The sequence below is a fragment of the Astyanax mexicanus genome, chromosome 2 (assembly GCF_023375975.1).
Source record: "Astyanax mexicanus isolate ESR-SI-001 chromosome 2, AstMex3_surface, whole genome shotgun sequence".
NCBI classification, from domain to species: Eukaryota; Metazoa; Chordata; class Actinopteri; order Characiformes; family Acestrorhamphidae; genus Astyanax; species Astyanax mexicanus.
Window position 1 is genome coordinate 35,371,382 of NC_064409.1, and position 21,435 is coordinate 35,392,816.

At 36.3% G+C, this 21,435-nt stretch overlaps 1 protein-coding gene across 5 annotated transcripts in view; it reads right to left on the reverse strand.

Moving 5' to 3' along the window:
* impdh1b (IMP (inosine 5'-monophosphate) dehydrogenase 1b) overlaps nucleotides 1-21,435 on the reverse strand; it is a 39,536-nt gene that overhangs the window by 671 nt on the left and 17,430 nt on the right. For all 5 annotated transcript variants that reach the window (XM_007245014.4, XM_007245015.4, XM_022671646.2 and 2 more), the window contains 12 exons: nucleotides 11,558-11,606; nucleotides 8,004-8,105; nucleotides 7,839-7,913; nucleotides 5,927-6,133; nucleotides 5,642-5,729; nucleotides 4,358-4,557; nucleotides 3,653-3,743; nucleotides 3,460-3,555; nucleotides 2,347-2,490; nucleotides 1,826-1,970; nucleotides 1,500-1,643; nucleotides 288-371 (listed from right to left, as the gene is read on the reverse strand). In XM_007245014.4, the coding sequence (XP_007245076.3) occupies nucleotides 288-371; nucleotides 1,500-1,643; nucleotides 1,826-1,970; nucleotides 2,347-2,490; nucleotides 3,460-3,555; nucleotides 3,653-3,743; nucleotides 4,358-4,557; nucleotides 5,642-5,729; nucleotides 5,927-6,133; nucleotides 7,839-7,913; nucleotides 8,004-8,105; nucleotides 11,558-11,606 (1,425 nt within the window). The remainder of the gene's footprint in view (nucleotides 1-287; nucleotides 372-1,499; nucleotides 1,644-1,825; nucleotides 1,971-2,346; nucleotides 2,491-3,459; nucleotides 3,556-3,652; nucleotides 3,744-4,357; nucleotides 4,558-5,641; nucleotides 5,730-5,926; nucleotides 6,134-7,838; nucleotides 7,914-8,003; nucleotides 8,106-11,557; nucleotides 11,607-21,435) is intronic.

The window sequence follows — 21,435 nt, forward strand, 5'->3', positions numbered from 1 at the left end:
AATTTTAGGACTATTTAAAATATCTATTTCTGGAGGTTAACATTGGCAGTTTTTAACACATTAACAACCCAACAAAATGGTTAGAACTTTTGAACTGCAAGCCTGTTAAAATTAAATCATATTAAATTACCAGAGGTTGTTATGTATAAAAATGCAGACTTTCACAATGACCCACGATACAAGGCAAGCAAGTAGGGAGATCCTGCAGGTAGGTAAGTTAGGAAAGTTCAATAGCTACAGGGCTGCATGGAACTGTTTAGTGGTGCACTAACAACTTGATTACTTACGAATGAAGACCATGGACTCCTCCTTCTACTTGTGCGGACATGGTCCTCTTCTCAAACTTCAACTCTCCAGAATACATCATAGAGCTACAGAACAGAAACACATGCACATAATTAAAGGTCTCATTTCAGCCGGTTTTACTGTAAAAAGTCCAGTGCTCCTGTTTCAGGCTTTTTTATGTCAGTGAAAGAGTGGGCGATGAGGAACGTCAGGATTTCAACTCTTACTCACGAATATTCAAGACATGCAAACTCATCAGCTCTGATTGGCTAACAGCACTGTGATACTCCTCCACAGCGCTTCAGTGGGCGGTCACAAGCCAAGGTGAGTGACGCCATGAATCCTAATTTAGGAGCAGACACCCTCAAGTGAACTAGGAGGATAGTCTGCACATTTAAGGTTTTAAAATGTGATTTAAATAAAAGGTGCTTTTCCAATAGGCTGTAGCACGCTGCCGATTTCGTGGGAATGAAGGTCTGTTCATGAACAGAAATGTTTTTGGGCTCAGAATTCTAGAATGCACTGTTCGCCATCAGCCAGCGTTCCATAGAGCACAATCGGCATTACTCTCTTAATGGGTAGATGGCATTCTCGCACTCCCCATTTCCCTCGCGCACTCCCCATTTCCCTCGCGCACTCCCCATTTCCCTCGCGCACTCCCCATTTCCCTCGCGCACTCCCCATTTCCCTCGCGCACTCCCCATTTCCCTCGCGCACTCCCCATTTCCCTCGCGCACTCCCCATTTCCCTCGCGCACTCCCCATTTCCCTCGCGCACTCCCCATTTCCCTCGCGCACTCCCCATTTCCCTCGCGCACTCCCCATTTCCCTCGCGCACTCCCCATTTCCCTCGCGCACTCCCCATTTCCCTCGCGCACTCCCCATTTCCCTCGCGCACTCCCCATTTCCCTCGCGCACTCCCCATTTCCCTCCTTTTTCTCTCACTCCCATTTCTCTCTCACATTTCTCTCACTCCCCATTTCCGTCTCACTTTCCCTCTCATTCCAATTCATTTCTCACTCCCACTCTCACTCCCATTGTGATGTTGCTTAGCAGAGATCATCAGAGATGCCAGTAATGCAGCATCAGTTCAAACAGAGGTTGTGTTCGTGACTTCACATGTATCAGAGAAAGCATGTGTTCAAATTTCACCCTCCTAGTGTCAAGTGCATTACTAGTGATACTAAGTGATACTTAACACAAATAAAAACTCACCGAAGTAAGGACAGACTTTTGGCTCCTATGTCCTGGCAGCCATGTTGAATTCCAGCAATGAGATAGGGCACAAATTTATGGATGGAGCCTTTGTCTTGCACTGAGCCCGACACTCCCTGAGCCACCTTAACTTTATCCCCCTCACTGTGAATCAAAGTCAGATATGAAAGAAAAACAAATCATCACTCACGCTGGTCCTTCATAAAATGCATTTTTTTGTGTTCTTCTACACAGTGGAGTACAAACACAAGAATACTTCTGCTCATGATTTTTTAGAACACAGCTAAATGATTTTAATATACATACATACATACATGTCTACTCACCTGAAGTAGCGTTTCTGGCTGCTGGTGCTTTTCTCCATGGCGTCCAGAGAGCCCATCCCCCTGTACTTCTTCAGTCTCACACCATCAGAGAAGTAGTACTCACCAGGAGCCTCTGTGGTTGCTGCCAGCAACGATCCCATCATAACTGAGGACGAGAGACGATGATCAGTGAAGTACTAATTGTTATTCTGATGTGGAGGGAAAAAAAGACTATTCTTTAATCTCACTCAGCTGATCCAAGTAATTAAGGCCTTAATGAACATTTGAATATAATAGACTTGGTGTTGTAGATCTTCAGAAATGAACACCCTTATATTAACGGATTGGGAATAGGCTATTTTAATCCAAATCCAGTTCATCTTCTTTGGTTTAACTACAGTGATCAGAGCGCCATCTGGTGTCCTCAAACTAAACTACAATTTTCTTTGTACTCATTGCCATTGCATGGTCAAGATTCAGATCATACACAAAAATGTTAAAAATATGATTTAAAGAGATAAAGGAGACAATGCAATGGATACCTGTGGATGCTCCCAATGACAGGGCCTTCACGATGTGTCCCACAGTCTGAATGCCGCCGTCAGCGATTACTGGTACTCCAAACCGTCGTGCGTACTCTGCCACCTTATACACCGAGGTGCCCTGAGGCCTTCCACAGGCCATTACTGCAAATTAAGACAGAGAGCAAATAAGAGTCGTAGTTACAATACAGCATTAACACAGAATTAGAGACCATTTCATTACTATAGAAAAAAATAACATTTTCCACAAAACATACACATCCTGGTGAAAAAAAAAAATACTTAATTGTACTTAAAACATATTAAGAAATGAAAAGTTTGATGAGTAATAAGAAAGTTTAATGTAATTCAGTATACTTCTAAAATACTTATTTCCAAATATTCTTTTGTACATTTTTAGCAGTGTGTTAAAAAAAACAGTTACAGTAGTTCACTTAAAGTGCAATGCATCATGTAACTTTTTAGAAAGTAAAATAAATTACTACAAAAATATTTATTTAGGTATTACATTAATATAACAGTTAAATGTACTTCGATGCTTTGTAATTATAATTAGAAAAATATAAATATAAGTAAATTATAGGATACAGTGTTAAACATTTTAATTGTCAAATAAAAAAAATGTAAAAGTAAATTTGTAACACGCTAAAAATTGTAGTACAGTATATTAAAATATATTTTTATACCCAACAAAGTATACTAGAAGTGTGCTACCTACAAAAGACAGGAACAAGTATTTAAGTATATTTAAAATAGTTCTATTTTAGTACAGTTGAGTACACTTAGCACAATATAAATAAGACATTTGTACTATTTTTTACAATTAAGTATAATAAGTACACAAAAGTTCCATTTTAGCACTCTTTGAATATACTGATTAATAATGTGACTACAATTACACTTTAGGGCACTATAGCATAATAATGCTTAGTATACTTTAATGTATTTCACTGGGGTCATTACACTTAAAGGTCACAGGCTTTAAGAATTGTTAAAAATCTCTGCGGTGCATAATGCATTTGCAGTGCTGGAGGTTTTCAGTAGTTGTGTTTGTAGTACTGACACACAAGATCACACACTGTGTTAAATATGCTGTAAAAGCTTCACACTGACCTTCCTGAGTAATGCAGATGGAGCCACAGCCCATGCCCACTCTCAGGGCATCCACTCCAGCATCGATCAGATTCTTCGCCTGTGCTGCCGTCACCACTGCATTCATACACAAACACATCCAGCGTCAGTTTACATAGTAAGCATGGTATTAGCAGGACTTGCGCTAACAAAAGTAGCAGGGAGTGTGACCCACCATTCCCACCCACCACCTGCAGTTCAGGATGTTTCTGTTTGATGTAGTGGATCATATTAATCTGATACACAGAGTTGCCTTGTGATGAATCCTAAAGGGGAAAAAAAACAAGATATTAAAATGAGTGAATGTTAATAGGGTTTAATGCACAACTGGGGTTATCCAACCAGTTTGTCATATTTAGACTTCCCCATGTCTACAGTACTATCTCCACTAGCTTAGTAAGTGAATTAAATTAATGTACCTAAAAATAGCCCCTGCGTTAGTATGCTGCTGGGATCACTTAGTTCAGTATGCCAGTGAATCAGTAAGCTTACTTGCATGGCAAATTTGGAAATGTCAAAACTCATTACATTTTCAATGCAAAATTTAACAAGACTAAAATTGTATTAAATTGTCTGTGACCTTTTAGGTCCCCTAGGATATGAATTTAAGACATTACAGGCAAGTTAAAGCCTGTTTTTACCTAAATAAGACCTTTTAAGAATGCTTTTTAAAAAATTCTGAGACAATCCCAATTTAAGCATTTGGTCATGTGGGTGGTTTGATGTCTGTTAATTGACAATGTAGAAGATGGTTGAGTGATACTGAAACAAATGGGCCACAGTGACTGTAAACCTATGAAACACACCAGTATGGATTAGAGGAAATTGTATGTACAGTAAGATACTAATCATATATTTTATACAACAGTGCAGAACTTACCAGAACCACCATATCTACACCAGACTGCACGAGCAGGTCCAACCGGTACTTGTCGTCCTCACGGGTCCCAATGGCAGCACCGCACAGCAGCTGTTTCCGAGAGTCTTTGGATGCCAGAGGGTAATCTCTATTCTTTTTCAAGTCGGTGCGAGCAATAATGGCCACCAGTTCATCGTTGTCATTAACAATGGGAAGTTTACCTAAGAAACGGTGACAACAAAGAGGTTTCAAGACTCAATACAGTTTTGGTTTCACATGCAGTAATGCTAGCGTGACTGGCCCTCCAATGCAGACAGTTACTAAGTGATCAAACTGATACTCAGGTGTGAATGGATTCACTTTCACCAGTTCTTTTTTTATGCAGGTGCTTTTCCTAAAGAAACAAATAAGTAAAAAAATGTGTGCAAGGATAGAGTTTTTTGTTCCACCCCTAGATGCATTGATCACCTGTTTAGCAGAATAATAGCCAGCTCGCCCGTTTCCATGGCTGCATCTCACAGTATGCATGCTACTGTCTATATCTGTAAATCCAGGGTGTGGGAATGGGACTGGGTGAATTAGGGATGGGCAAATTCGAGGACCACAACCCACACAGATATCTGTGATGTACCACACCGTTCAAATAAGAGCATACTGCCTGAAGCTGTGCTGTGAAGAGCTGTCAGTGCTTAAACTCAGCATGTTTCCTTAATATCTGATAATACATCTACAGCTACTTAAAAGAGCATGACACACATTAAACAGGGAAATAAAAAAACATATATATATATACACAGCTCTGGGAAAAAAAAATAAGAGACCACTTAAATATTGAGTTTCTTTGATTCTACCAAACTGAAAACCTCTGGAATATAATCAAGAGGAAGATGGATGATCACAAGCCATCAAACCAAACTGAACTGTGATTAAAAACCAGGGTTATTCAACCAAATATTGATTTCTGAACTTGTTTTCTTTGCATAATTTGATGTCTGAAAGCTCTGCATCTTTCTTTGTTATTTCAGCCATTTCTTAATTTCTAAAAATAAATGCTCTAAATGACAATATTTTTATTTGGAATTTGGGAGAATTCCAAAGTTTATAGAAAAAAACCCCACAAATGTTCATTTTATTCAAACATATACCTATAAATAGCAAAATCAGAGAAACTGATTCAGAAACTGAAGTGGTATCTGAATTTTTTCTTGAGATGTATATGGTGGGGGAAAAAATTAGGTGTGCATGACATTTGATAGCAGAATGAAAAAACTCTGCTTGTAACCAGCATTAGGAACTTAGTCTAACCTTTTTTGCTGCGTTGCAGGATGTCATTGGCCTCCTTGAGTGTTACGCCAGCAGGAGCGATCACCAACTCATCTCTTTTAGTCATAGCCTACAGAACAGACAGACACCATAATCACAAAAATATAGTCTCTAGTTAACAACATACCTAAACCCAGACACTTCACACCTTCAGCTAGAACAGCATCAACCTTCCTTATTTTTGTACTAAATATGTTAATCTAAATATTATATAATCCAAATTTCATGAAAATTTTAATGAATATGAACAAAATCAGAGAAACAAACCTCTTCCAGAGATCTGTTATGGTCCTTTTCAGAGAGGAAGTCGATGTCTCGTGAGGTGACGATGCCCACCAGCTTGCTCCCCATTTTGCCGGTCTCTGTGATGGGGATTCCGGAGAAGCCGTGCCGTACCTTTGCCTGGAATACATCTCCCACTGTGTGCTGTGGGCTCATTACCACTGGATCTGTGATGAAGCCCTGCTCAAACCTCTGCACCAAACACACACAAACACATTTACATTAAAATGTACACAAGTTGCAGAGAAAAAAAAAAAACACACACTTGACAAAAACAGACATTCTGCATTAAAATAGGTTTTCTTCAGTAAGAGGTGTGTTCTTTTGATAATTATTTAATAAAATATTGCTTCAAACAAAACAGCACATTTTGAGTCTTGTCAGCAGTTAATATACAAACTGGAACCTGACCAGTAAAGTAAGGATCGGATTTGTATTGGTATAAGCAAATATCCTACAAATTATAAAGCAATAAATAGTTATATTTGGTTAAATAAGTAAAGAGACAGAATATTTTAATTAACTTAACTTATTTAAGGTCATACTGCCATGTTTTCTCTATCAGAGAAACAGAAGATTGCTATGGCAGTAGTGGGGGAAAAAAAAGAATAAAATAGAACAGCTGAGGTTAATGTATTGGGTCTTGTAGGTTTGTTTGCTGGAATCTGCTCAGTTAAAATCCACAATGTAATGCTATTTAATTAATTTATTGGTGAAAAAAATGAATAAAACCCATTTAGCATTTGACTGATTTTGTCCAGTCCACACATTTCATATTTGAATGCATCTCTAGTACATATAATAGTAAACACATTAAAAGCAGCACACTCTGGAATATCTATGTCTTAAAATATGTGGGCCATTCCACCGAATGGGTGCCATTTGCTTTTTGTAACTCTTCCAAATGAAACTTTATTTATATATAAAACGTACTGGTCAAAGTCGAGCAGCTTTACCTAATTTTTACAAAAATTCTAAGACGATGAGGGTTACAAAGCTTATGTGAAATGAAAAAGCATGTTTAAAAGCAAGTCCACTAATTCCTTTGATTTCTGTATTTTGAAGAAATAGTTGACTGCATGTTCAAATAATTTATATTTATGACGAGAGAAAAAAAAAAAAAAAAAAAAAACTCCTGTTACTGGAACTCACTCCTGTTAATAGCACTAATTCCTGTTTCTTTTTATGTTTTGAGTAATAAATTAAAATAACAGGAACAAGCTTTTTGCATAGATTTAGCAAAAACATGAAGCATAAGGACATTGAGCACATTCTAGTGATTTTCCCAAAATTTGTATTTTAAAAATGAATAAATAAGATCTAAGAATGAATTTAGGTAACAGGACAGTGTTGAAATTGGCCTCCTTAGTAATAGTTACAATAAGATCAAATGTACAGAAAAAAAAAATAAGGGAACTTAATTTTGGTCTTTCCATGATCTTCAGAAGAACCAACTGATCATTTCCAGTTGTAGATGTTCCAGATTGTTCAGATGGGGTAATGTGTTACAGAACAGGAGAATGCGTGAAACCAAGGGACACAACTAAAATGTGTATTTTAACTTAAATAGGGATATATGTAATAAATATGGATTTATTATGAAATATATATATATATCTGTAAAGCATACATGGGATTTGGAGTCACACAACAATGCAAAAAATGTAATTAATAACATATCTTACTTTTGTAATTAGGTTAATGTACAAGACACTATGCTTCATGATAAAATGCTATTTAAAGTTATTGTGTGCACATTTATCCATGTAATTTCCTGGGGACAGAAATGGCTCCCATTTAGTGGACTGGCCCAAATATTAAAATCTAAACCTTACGTCATCAGCAGGACATACCACAAGTAATTGCTGAAGAGAGTCACTTATCTCGGTCAACATACCTTCACTTTGCGAACTTCATTGGCTTGAAACTCTGGAGTGCAGTTATGGTGAATGATGCCGATGCCACCCATGAGCTAAAAAACAAATCCAAAACATTGACTGTGAATTACTGTCTAATGTTACTTCATCTTATTAAAGTTCTTGCAAAACAAATCAGGACTTACCGCCATGGCAATGGCCATTGACGACTCTGTGACTGTGTCCATGGGTGAAGATATAAGGGGCGTTTTCAGAGTGATCTTTCTGGTCAGGGCTGAGGTCAAATCCTGCAGATACACAGCAAGAACATCATAATCATATTCATACAGGCAGCAGATAAAATCAAGCAACAAAGTGAAAGACAGTACTGAACGTCAACCACTAGAGGGCAGTAGTGATAAAGAAAAAAGCTCAAGTTAGAAACAAATAGCCCAAAACAAAACCAAAACTAAAACTCATTGACTTAAATTAGTAAATCTGCCTTTATGCCATCCTTGCCAGATGTCTTTTTTTAAATAGCTTTACAATAAAATACAACTGCACACAAACCACTGTAGTGTGCTTTGCTCCACACAGTCACTGAACAGAGCTATCAAACCTAGAAATTAATCATATTCCATCTAAATGGGCTCCTTAAACTTTTTGGAGCACACACAAAAGGTAGCAGTGTTTGCATTCTAAACGACAACAGATCAAGGTCAAGCTCTTCTCCTAATCATCCTCATCTGTCTGATCAAATGCCTGCACTTTATCTGCAGAGAAAATGCTTTATATTTCAACAGCATTTCATATGTGGTTTGAACAACAACTACAAAAAAATAATATTTAGAGTAGGCCTGTCATAACTTTTATTTTGTTTGGGTGATATACAGTGGGTTGCAAGGGGTATGAGATTAAAATGACATTTTTTTCAACATTTCATTCAAACAAAAATCTGAAAAGTGTGACGTGAAAAAGTATTCAGCTCCCTTTTTTCTGAAAACCATAAATAAAATCCAGTGCAATCATTTGCCATCAGTCACTGAATTAGTTAATAGAGTTGAGCTATGTGTAGTTTAGTCTCAGTATAAATCCAGCTGTTCTGTGAAGGCCTCAGTGGTTTGTTGGAGAACACTGGAGTGGAAAAAGGGTCATTCTAAAGTTGTGGAGAAGTTTAAAGCAGGGTTAGGTTATAAAAACATATCCCAAGGCTTGAGCACCCCAAAGAGCACTGTTTAATCCATCATCCAAAACGGAAAATGTATTAATGTATTTTACAACTGCAAGCCTAACAAGACATGGCCATTCACAAAACTGACAGACTGAGCAAGGAGAGCACTGATCAGAGGTGCAGCCAAAAGGCCAATGGTCACTCTGGAGGAGCTGCAGAAATCCACAACTCATGCGGGAGAATCTTTTAAAAACTATAAGTTGTGCAACTCCACAAATCTGGACTTTATGATATACTTTTTAAATAATAATTAAAAAAAATACATAAGTGCCATTTGCAGTATTCCAACATCTGGAAGAACATTTGAGGCTCATCAAACTGAATGCACCTCCCATACTGTGAAACATGGTGGTGGAAGCTTCATGCCGTGAAGGTGATTTTCCTTAGCAGGGAAAGGGAAGCTGGTTGATGGGAAGAAGGATGGAGCTAAAAACAATTGCCAAAGCAATCCTGTAAGAATATCTGTTGGATACTGCAAAATACAAGATTCACCTTACAGCCAGAGCAACAGTGGAATGGTTTATATTAAATATTCATGTATTAGGATGGCTAAGTCAATCTCCTGAGCTAAATCCCACTGAGCTTCTGTGGCAAGACATTAAAACTGTTGTTCACAGACGCTCTCCATCCCACCTGTCTCTAGATGTGCAAAACTGGAAAAGACATTATTCTTACTGCTCTTATTCTAAAAAAGGTGTCCCTACTTAGTATTGATATGGTGTGATGAATATGTTTGAACATCACACTATACAGATTTTTTATGCGATTAAAACGTTGAGAAAGGTTGATAAAGCTAGATTACATTAAGGTGGGTGGGGGGTTGGTGGTGTGATTGTAGTGAAAGCTCAAATCCGCTATAGGAAACAATGCTTGGGTTTAATTGTACATTAGCCACACCGTAAAAAAAATATTTATTTTATTATTTCAACAGAAATTACTAATGTAGTAAAAATATCTACATAAAAAAATATAAACACTGCCAGGTGTTTAACATTTGATCACGTCTGCTCTTTCCCACAGAGTAAATTCAAACGGGCAAAGCTAAAGATCTTTAACTATGCCCTTGACTAAATACATACTTTTTGTTTCTTTTTTTCTACAAATATGAAGATGCAACACCCAATTAGTAATTTTAACTTAAATGATCAATTAATCAGGCTAAACTCTGTTTAAAATCCTTAACTGACCTTGACTTTTCCTGAAGCACAGGGGCAGGCATGAGAAATGCTTCTTTCCCTCACAGATAAGCTTAGAAACATTCAACATTCCCATCACAAAGCGCATGCTTTTCATGTTCCTACAGTCCCAGTTCCCAAAACACAGCAGTTTACAATCAGATGTAGAGGACTAGAGTTAAAACTCCCCCAGTAGACAAGGCAACCAAATATACAGAACATGAACCATGATATAAGGCAAATATGGTATATGGTATATACAATCTTTGACATACAATCTCAATCTAACGCTCATTTTTCCTCAAAATCTCTTAAAAACTGAAATTTTAACACAAAATATTTGTAGTTTAGGCAGTAATGCTGTTGATTTTGTTTTTAATAAAGCGACACAAACAAATATGCTCACTGTTTGTTCTAACAAGATCCAGAAAGATGGAGCCTTTGACAGTATGATAATGAGATTACTTATGCGGACTGTGAAATAAATATGTTGTGTGAAAATAATGATCGCTTTTTGAATTTTTTGGTTACGACTTGAAAAGGTATCGTATTGAATTCAAAATATCTTATTAGAATTAAGAAAAAGAAAAAAAAACAGCCCTAGTGGCAACATTAATTTACTATCTCCATTAAAATCTTTAGTTTGCTGGTTGCTTGCTAGCTAGCTACATTCAGGGTCTGGGTCACCCAAGATCAATCCACAGACGTTTCTTCTTTTTATTCTTCTGTTTCAAAGCACTAAACTGCTAGCATTAGGCACAGCCCTTCTGTATTTATGATTTACAGATTTGTTGACCCTCCTCCCCGAATACCTACAAACTCATGCTACTGCTTGAACCATGATTGATCCATGTCAAATGTGTTGTGTTGCCAGTTTCCACAGCAAGACATGCCACATATTGATGGTATGATTAGTGCTAAATATGACAAAACGTATCCAGAATTGGTCTTGGATGGAGACTGAAGTAGTCAGATTAAAAACTCCCTCACATGCATTTTCTGCCACTTTAAATTTTTTTGGGGTGGATATTTACTAATCTATGAAAGCATATGAAAGCTTTCTTACTATTCAGTTATAATTAAACTAAATTTATAGATTACTAATGTTTAAAATAAAGTGACTGGAATGAGCTCAGCAACAAATAGCACACTCACTTCTCTGGATTAAAGGGGAGACAGATGGGAGGGACTAAGCAGAGTTAAAGTTAAGCACTCGGCTATGTAGACAAAACACCCACTAAAGCCACAGAAAGTGCACTCAGGGCTAAATATACTGACAAACCACAAGCAGCTGTTTAACTGAAAACAACCCATTGGAAAATAAAGTAAGCAGACTGGAGAGGGAGGGACTCACCACTTCGTCTGAGGTGAAGTCAATGAAGCCAGGCAGAATCAGGAAATCACTGGAAGGCAAACAGATGCAAAATATTACTTTACTTTACTTTACTACTGACATTCAGAGTTACAGTAGTGAAACCTTATGCAGAAACAGAAGAGTTTTCTTTTTTCTGACAATCTAAAGTCCCTGTACATGCAGTTTTCAGATCCCTTACAATCACAAATATAAAATCTCAATAAAAAACATTTAAGTGATAGACCAACACATACAGCATACTTTGTATATACTTTGCTCATGAATATTCATACATGCAAACATATCGCCTCTGATTGGCTAACAGCACTGCAGCAGAGAACGCGACCTGCCTTCGATGTCGACATGGGTGCTTTTTCTGATCGACTCATTTTTCTGAACATTTTCTTTTACTTGCTACTGCAGACAATGGAGGTTAAAGAACAGTTTCATATGCAGCATCATATACAACTCGGAGAGACCTTGTATTTCACAAAGAACAAGAAAAAGTGGATTTTGGCGGAAATAGACCTTTAAAATACTCTTGTTCTATACAGACACCTCCACACAAGTGTGTAAATTGCATGAGTTTGTTAAGTGCATGCACTAGCAAGGTTATGAACAAAGACAAGAGAATTCTGTTAATTGGAAATTTCACAAAGGCTATATACAGTGCACTTTATAGTGGTGCTACAGTAATAGATAGAAATTATTTGTCACAAAAACAAAATGACGTTTTTCATATGCCGATAACGATGTATAATAATATAGCACATCCCTGTGAACTTTATGTTATTGTTTCCAGAGTTTCCTGCAGCACTTTATAGGCAGCCACCTTGACAAATGCCTTAACCAAGTCAGGTCCTACCAAAAATAAGTGAGTAAATAAATAAATATATAAAAAGGTAACACCTTAACCAAAAGAATTTCTTCTGTTTTCTTTTCCTAAAATAATCACATGAAAGATTTGTTTCTTACTAGGGGTGGGCGATATGGCTCTAAAATAATATCACGATATTTCAGGGTATTTTTGCAATAACGATATACTTGGCGATATAAGAAGCTAAAATAATTCATTCATTTCAGGAATATAGTATAATAGTATAACAGAATAATCATAACATGGCAAAATAAATAATATAGCATAAAATAATATAATGCAGCAAATAATATTGGAGAATATTTAGTGCATGCATATAAACTGCAAACTAAAACAATTATACAATAAATACATTTAAAGCTTCACAGTAAATAATAGACTACTTTTAAAACAGATCAGCCCTATTATCACGATATCGATTTTTAATATCATGATATTTCTGTGTCACAATATATTTTATACGATATAATATTGCCCAGCCCTATTTCTTACTATGTTGAATTACATTCAACAAATGAATGTAGAATTTCTCAATTGTATTTTTGTTACATTTCTCATTTTATCGTGAAATCTGTGCATGTTGTTAAACATATAAAAGCAGCAATATATACTATTCACCTAATTTTGAGTCACCAGCATGAATCAAACAAATTGTACAGGCGTTTCTGAAACCAGGTCCTATCATCCTGTGAATTGTCCCAATTTCCATCTCAAAACATACCCCCACCCTATTACTCACTATTCGGCAACACCACTTCCTCTACACCTCAAAGACAACTGGGTTTGGCACGAGGACTGAGGACTGGGACAGACAACAATGCTAAAGCTTAACAGTGGCTGCAGATTAAAAAACAAACATGCTATTCTGGTTTGGACTGAGCTCTACTGTGGCTCGTTAGGGTTTTAGGAAGCTAAATTTAGATTTGCACCAGCACTTATCCAAGCTTTATCAAACATTGCAAAAAGCACAACATGTTCAATGCAGTACAATACTACATGGCTTACTTAGTCCCTCATCTGTTCAGAATCTGTGTGCGTTTTTTGCAACTATATAGACGATAGAGTAATATTAAACAAAAGATGCTTGAATGGAATCACACTAAATACATTTTGTCATAGCACATAGCTGTTTATAGGGTCGCAGCAATACCACATTTTCCCAACCAAGTGCATTCATTTTTCTACTCACCAATACCAAAACCTACTTAAAATTAAGCAAACCAGGAGCATTACACTGTTATTAGTGTAAAAGTAGTGCAATGAAACAGTTAATTTTGAGTTTCGTTGCGTTAAGACACATTATACAAACTATTTATTGTGCACCTTTTAATAGCTGCTACCTGTGTGAAGCATTTGCTCTTTCGCCGTTCAGAGGTAAGTATTATCAGCCTGTACACTGCTGCTAACCACGGCTTGCACTGCCGGAGCAGCATTAGCAGCTAACCACAGTGCTAGCTATTTTGCTGTTCAGAGGTGAGTATTTCAGACTGTAGTGTTTACCGTGTTAAAACAAGCTACTTGGAACCGCTAGCTAATTTCACCCTGGTTTACTGGAACACTAAAGGCTCCTCAGTGTGGCGCTGTCAGGCGCCATTAGGCGCTAACCGCTAGCAGTTAGCTGTTAATGCTAATGTTCCAGTTTAGTGGAACTCTGTGAATCTAAGCTTACTGTAAATAAACAGAAATCTGTGTAGATTAACATCCATTGCTCATTTGACTTTTTTGTTTAAGAATTACAGTTTTGTTTACTTAACTTAGCTTTACAGTTCTACCTGCTGAATTTAGAAAGAAAACATAGCAAAATTCCTGTTCCTACTATTAGTCACTAGTGTTGCATTAAATGCCCCTTATAATCTGGTGCACCTTATAGTATGTAAAATACGGTACTTTACTTTTCCCAGCAAGGAAATGTAAAATAAATTAAAATGTTATCCTTAGATTAAAAAAATAATAGTTTTACCCTATGGACACATATCCTCATCATGTGATGTCAGAACCAAATTTTCACACTTACAGGGAACAAACAGAAAGTAAATAACAGGTGGGGGAGATGAGTGGTGTTTTGAAATAAGTTTCACTTCTGGCATCTTGTTTAAATGCCATGGATATTTTTATGTTGGATGCATGAACTCTTTGACCTCAGGGTGGACTAACATTGACTCTGGGTGTAGTTCTAGGTATTTGAGCTAGGGATCCGCAGGGCACCATTAAAACTGGCTATATTTGAAATAAATTTAATAAAAATATATATATATTTTAAAAATTATAACTTGGTCCATCAACCACTGTGCAGTCCCCCGAGGTAGCAGTTACAGTTTATATTGTGTAAACTTTACCAAGTTTCATGTGTTTACACACCCTACACACACCAGCTGCTGAACAACACTTACACACTACCCTTATCTGAAATACAATACCTCCTTTGTGTTATTTACACTCATTATTGTCTGAGTGCCAATCAGCTTGAGCTGTTCTTAGTCTGGAATGTTCAGCTGAAGGATTTTCGAATGGAATTTGGTTGCATATTTGGTTAATCAATATTCTGACATAGAACACTATTCTGCATGCTCTCCATACGACTGGATGCACCAGTATACTATAATGGTTGCATGGAAACACTGAACAAATATACAACAAATATTAACAATTCCATAAGGACAAGTGTATATCTACCTGCATTAGTAGTGTGAAAAAACATACTTCTTTTATATTTACTATTTGTGTAAAATTAGATCTAATGTAGATCACTGTTGATCACCAATATCAATATACATCAAGAAACGGAACTGACCAGTTCAAATTATCGACTTCCTGTGATTTATCAGAATGTAATAAAAGGACCTCACTGTAATTTTTAGTACTGTATTTAGTACCACATCGCTAGTACGGAAAGCAAGCAAAATCTAATTTTACCTAAAGCACCCAGATAATTATATTTAATTATATTAATATAATTATATTAATTATATTATATTTAATAATTTATTACAGCTGAAAGTAAACATTTATGTTTGTTAATTAGACACTAGAATCTAAGGTAAGGGTCCAATCAGAGTGAAATGGGCACTAAAGAGGGTCATTTGACAGCACAAGAAGGTTGTGAGGAGCATGTGACAAGTGGTAACCTGGCTTTTACTGTGATTTAATTGACCTTAGAAAATCTGAAAAACAGTAGTGCTCTTAAATCAAGCACAGCTCTTGAGGGGAAAAAAAAAAAAATTCACATGGCCCTTATCACAGGAGGGTCTGACCTTGGCCTCTCACAATGATTACATTGTGACAATACAGTACGGGTCAAAAGTGGACACCTCTCATTCAATGTTTTTTTTTTTTTTCCCTATTTTTACATTGTAAATTTAATACTGAAGACATGAAAGCTAGAGAGGAACATATGCAGGAGCACCGGATTATAAGGCTATTAATGAACGCCAATTTTCTGGTCTATTACTATTTTTTTTTTTTAACATAAGGCACACCAGATTATAAGGCGTATTATGCAAAACTATTAAGGAACAGGGGTGTCGCCATGTTTTTTTCTTCTAATTCAGCAGGTCTCGCCACTGGGTAATGTGCCTCAGTAAACAAAACTGTAATTCTTAAAAATAAATAAATAAATTGCACTGGATGTTAATCTATACACATTTCTCTCTTAAAAACTGTTTATTTGGGTGAGAAAAGCACTTCCATTTATTTACAGTAATAGCATTACGGTATTAGCAGCTAACTGCTAGCGCTACTAAATTCCGCCCGACAGTGTTAAACTGAGGTATTTGCTAGCAGTTCACCCCACACAGCTTGTTTTAAACAAGATGAACGCACAGGCTACCGTCTGATATGCTTGCCTCTGAACAGTGAAAGGGCTAGTGCTTAGCGCCATTAGTGGCTAATGCTAATACTGCTCCATTAAACAAACCAGAAATGTGTTTTATACTTTAGATTCTTTAAAATAGCCACATTTATCTTGACAGATGACAAAATTGCACACTCTTGGTATTTTAATCTGTGTCTTCATGAGAGTCACCTGGACTAGTTTTCTCAGTGTCTTAAAAGGAGTTCCTGAAGTTGTTAAACAAGATTTTCTGCTTTCTCCAGCTCATCCCAAATCACCATCTCAGATGGGCTTAGATCAGTTTACTGTGGAGGACAATTTTTTTTTGTTTAATAAGTAATACTATATATGTGTCCATTAAATGTTTGTCTTGAATATTAATTTACAAAATAGAAAATAAATTAAAGAAATACAAAGAAAACAACTGAATGAGAAAGTGTGTCCCAACGTTTGGTACAGTATATGGAGATGACTGCAGTAATTCTTGCTGACCCAAGTATTATTACAGTTTTCAATGTGAACAGCCAGTTTGGTTAAAACACTATTTGTTTATTTATAATATTTATTATATATTTTTTATTCCAAATAAAATCTAGAAGAATTTCTTTTTTTGTTTTAAACACTAGATAAGTTTCAAAAACACTATCGATTTTAAATTGTCAGTGTACATTTAAAGAATGGTAACAGACTAGGGTGGGACAAATTATCTATTGCATTACATTGTAACTGTGGTTTGTGATAAACTATTGATATGTGGCATCAAATATCAATATTTCTTTAAACAAAGGCAACACCCATGCCATGAATTATCATACAGAACTGCCTTGTGATATACTAAGTATGACAGAATCACAGTACAAATGATATTAATGTTATTGTGGGCAACATATTGTAATATCGTATTGCGAGATGCCCTGCGATTTACACCCTTATGGCAGACAGTGATCCATTTAATGTTATGTTTTACACGACCACTAGGTAGCAGTGTTGTACTCTGTTGTACACTACACTTAATTTAAATTTAAAATTTAAATTTTACTTAAATTCCTTTAATTTTCCCAAAAACCGTCAGTCCAAGTCTTACAATCCGGTGTGCCTTGTGTGTGAATTTAATCAGTCAGGTTGTGAGGAGCAGTAAAGCCACTCTGCTGAAGCTCTAGCTTCTTCACTGTTCAGAGGTGAGTTTTATCGGCCTATAGCCTGTTGCTAACCCCTGTTAGCACTGCTGGAGAAGTATTAGCATTACACGCTAGTCACGCTAAGCCCTAGTTCCTTCACCACTCAGAGGTGAGTATGATCAGACTGTTTACCGTGTTAGAGCAAGCTACGTGGGACAAACCGCTAGCTAATATTACCCTGGCTTACCGGAACACTCGGGTATCCCTCAGGGTAGCGCTGTCAGGGGGCATTAGCTGCTAACCACAGCTAGCTTTAGTGGTTAGCTGTTAATGCTAATCTGGCTGCACCCAGCCTTAGTGGAAATCTGAAAATCTAAGCTTATTGTAAATAAACGGAAGAGCTTTTCTCTCCTGAAAACCGTTTATTTGGGTGAAGAATGTGTGTAGATTAACATCCAGTGCTCGTTTGACTAAAAGTAAATGTTTAAGAATTTTATTTTTGTTTTATTTAACATAGCTTGGCTTTACAGACTTGCCACCCAGCAGCAAGACCTGCTGAATTAAAAGGAAAACATGGCGATACCCCTGTTCCTTTCTAGTGTTGCCTAACGCACCTTATGTATGAATATGGATCAGAAAATAGACGTTCATTGATAGTGCGCCTTATAATCTGGTGCACTTATAGTGAGCAAAATATGGAATTCCCCATAAACATGACACCAAACTTCGGCAGCCTCCTGAAGAACCCACAAGGAATGCAGAGCATAAATTCAGCAGACCTCAGTGAAGGGATTATATAAACACAGTATTGGCCAGTGGCGGGGGAGATCACAGATGGAGAAATGGAGGAAACAGAGAAAACGTGGAGAGAACTGAGTGTGCTCCTCATTCAGACGACCAGCTAAACGTGGTTTGGCAGATGCATGTAATAACACAGCAAGGGCTGTATAGGAGAATAAGTGTGCTTTTGTCTTGTTTGGAGTCACAGAGGGGAAAAAGCTGGACCCTCTATAACATTAGCTTAAACATCTCCATGACCTTTCCTCGCCTCCTCTGTTTGCAGTGAGCAGTCTGGGGCTCAATTGGGAGCCTGTGCTCACACAGGGAGGAGATCTGGGTGTGTAAATACACAAATGGACACACTAACCACACATGCGCACACTCATACTCACAGACGCCAACAAATGCCATAACGGTCACACCAAAAACAAAAAGCCTCTGCAAGACTTCCTGAGAAGATACAAACCCCACCCCAAAAACAGAAAGATGTTCACATGTTGTACACAATAAGAGTGAATTAAAAAAAAAAATACATATACAGAATTCTGGAAGAGGTATTTTGTCTTGAAAGTATTTTTTTATTTATTAATTCAAATTAGTTTGGCTAATTTAAATTACTGTTTTAACTCCATTGTAAAAATGAGATATTGGAGATCGTAAATCTTTAAATAAATATTGAACGTGCCATTTTATTGTGCCTGAACATTATTATATTGACAATAAATGCAAAAAAAAAAAATTCTACACATAAAAAATAGTTATGGAACAAGTAAAAAAAAAAAAACATATATATACATATATAATAATATATATATAATAATATATATATATATAATAATATATATATATATAATAATAATATATATATATATAATAATATATATATATAATAATAATATATATAATAATAATATATATATATATAATAATAATATATATATATATAATAATAAATATATATATATATATATATATATATATATATATATATGAAGCACACAAATTAGTCCTGTCCCTTTAAGAAAGCAATCTTAAATCTCACCTCCCAACGTGTATAACTAATCTCTGTTACAAAATATGTCACTTCTATTCAAACCTCTCCGTCACCATGGATATGACCAAAGAGCTGTCAAAAAAGATCAGGGACAAGATTGTAGACCTGCTAAAGACTGGAATGGGCTACGAGACCACCAGCAAGAAAATGGTCCTTGCTCTGGAGCTCCATGCAAGAGCTCACCATGTGCGGTAAGGATGATTCTGAGGTAGGACGGGGGAGCTTGTGAATGATCTCAAAAGAGATAGGGGCACAGTCACCAAGAAAACAATTAGTAACACACTTTGCCGTGATACATGAAGCTCCTACAGTGCCTCAAGAAGGCTCATGTAGAGTCCCATCTGAGATTTGCCAATAAACACCCGAATGATTCAGGAAAGGCTTTACTCAGCATGTTTGAAGGCAGAGAAAAGCTGGACAAGACCCCAAAAACACCATCCCCACTGTCAAACATGGAGGGACATTTACCAGTTTTAAACGAGAACCTCCATGTTCAGCAAGAACTTTGAACATGGGTGATGGATGGGTTTCTAGCATGACAATTACCCAAAACATATGGCTAGGGCAACAAATGAGCTGCTTAAGGAGTAGTACATCAAAAGGTCCTGGACCTGAAGTGACATAGCCGGACCTTAAAGCCGTAGAAAACTTGTAGAGGGAGCTCAGATTTTGGGTTGCCATAGGACATCCTCCAAACTTTCAGGATTCCTTTTAATTAAGAGGAGAGGGTGGAAAAAGAAACCTTAAGATGTGTTAAAACCTGGTGACCAACTATAAGAAATGTGTATTATAATCACCAAGATCATTAGTGAGACCCTATTATATTAATGATATTACTTTAGGGTAGGGGTGGGCAATATTATATCGTATACAATATATCGTGACACAGAAATATCATGATATTAAAAATCCATATCGTGATAATAGGGATGGTTTGTCTCAGAAGTAGTCCATTATTTACTGTGAAGCTTTAAGTGTATTTATTGTATAATTGTTTTAGTTTGCAGTTTATATGCATGAAAATATTCTGCAATATTATTTGCTGCATTATATTACTTGATTCTATATTATTTATTTGTGCCACATTATGATTATACTGTTATACTATTATACCTGAAATATACTATATTCCTGAAATTAATGAATTATTTTTCTGTTTTCCTATATTGCCAAGTGTATCGTTATCGCAAAAATACCCTGAAATATCGTGATATTATTTTAGAGCCATATCGCCCACCCCTACTTTAGGGTCATATCACTCACCCCTATTCATGTCAAGGTTATTTGGTGTCAGAGAGAGACATGATTTCAAGAACGGTCATTTCCAATTAACAACAAAAACTAGACCAGGCATAGAAAAGGAAATCCGAAACCACTGCCCTTCACATCAAAGCTGATTAAGTTATAACCCACATGCACTGCTGGAACAGAGGGTGGTGATTGGCTACAGGTCAAAAAGAAAGCATGTGTTAAGCCACATATATATATACAGGTCGATTGCTATCTTGTAAATCTAACACAAGGGAACGGACACTTGGTAAACTACGTTATTAAAAGGGCAAGGCAAAATAATAATAATAAAATTTTTATTATTTATTATTATTATTATTAGTAGTAGTAGTAGTAGTAGTAGTAGTAGTAGCAGCAGTAGTAGTATTAATAATAATAATAATAATAATAATAATAATAATAAGTACTTTCATTTAGTTTTAACCATTTTCTTGGTACCTGTACCATAACATCATTTCAAACAGTAAATAACTAGCAAGGGTAAAAGCCAATAACCATTTTTGTTTAGACAATAATATTGTTTATCGCAATAATTTCAGAGACAATACAGTTATTTTAAAACCACTTAGGAGCACTGATCTAAAGATAAAAATGTGATAATGCATGTACACACTTTAAAGAGCAATTAAAGTTATCCAAACACTGAACAATGGAATTAAAGCAACTACTAATGGAAATCGAGAACTACTTAAGTGGTGCAGCCATTCGGTGGTTCCCCCAGGAAATTCTGTTCCTCAATGCGGTAAAAATAAATTAGCCAACTTTTACATACAGCCTTATTTTCACTACTTTTATTTCTTTGGTCATTATTTAGGGTGTCTATAACAATTTAAAAAAGCTTATATACAGTAAATAGGCCTATTTAATATGTTTATTCAATATCTTCTCGTACAAAATAATATCAGAATAATTATTTTAACAGATATTCTT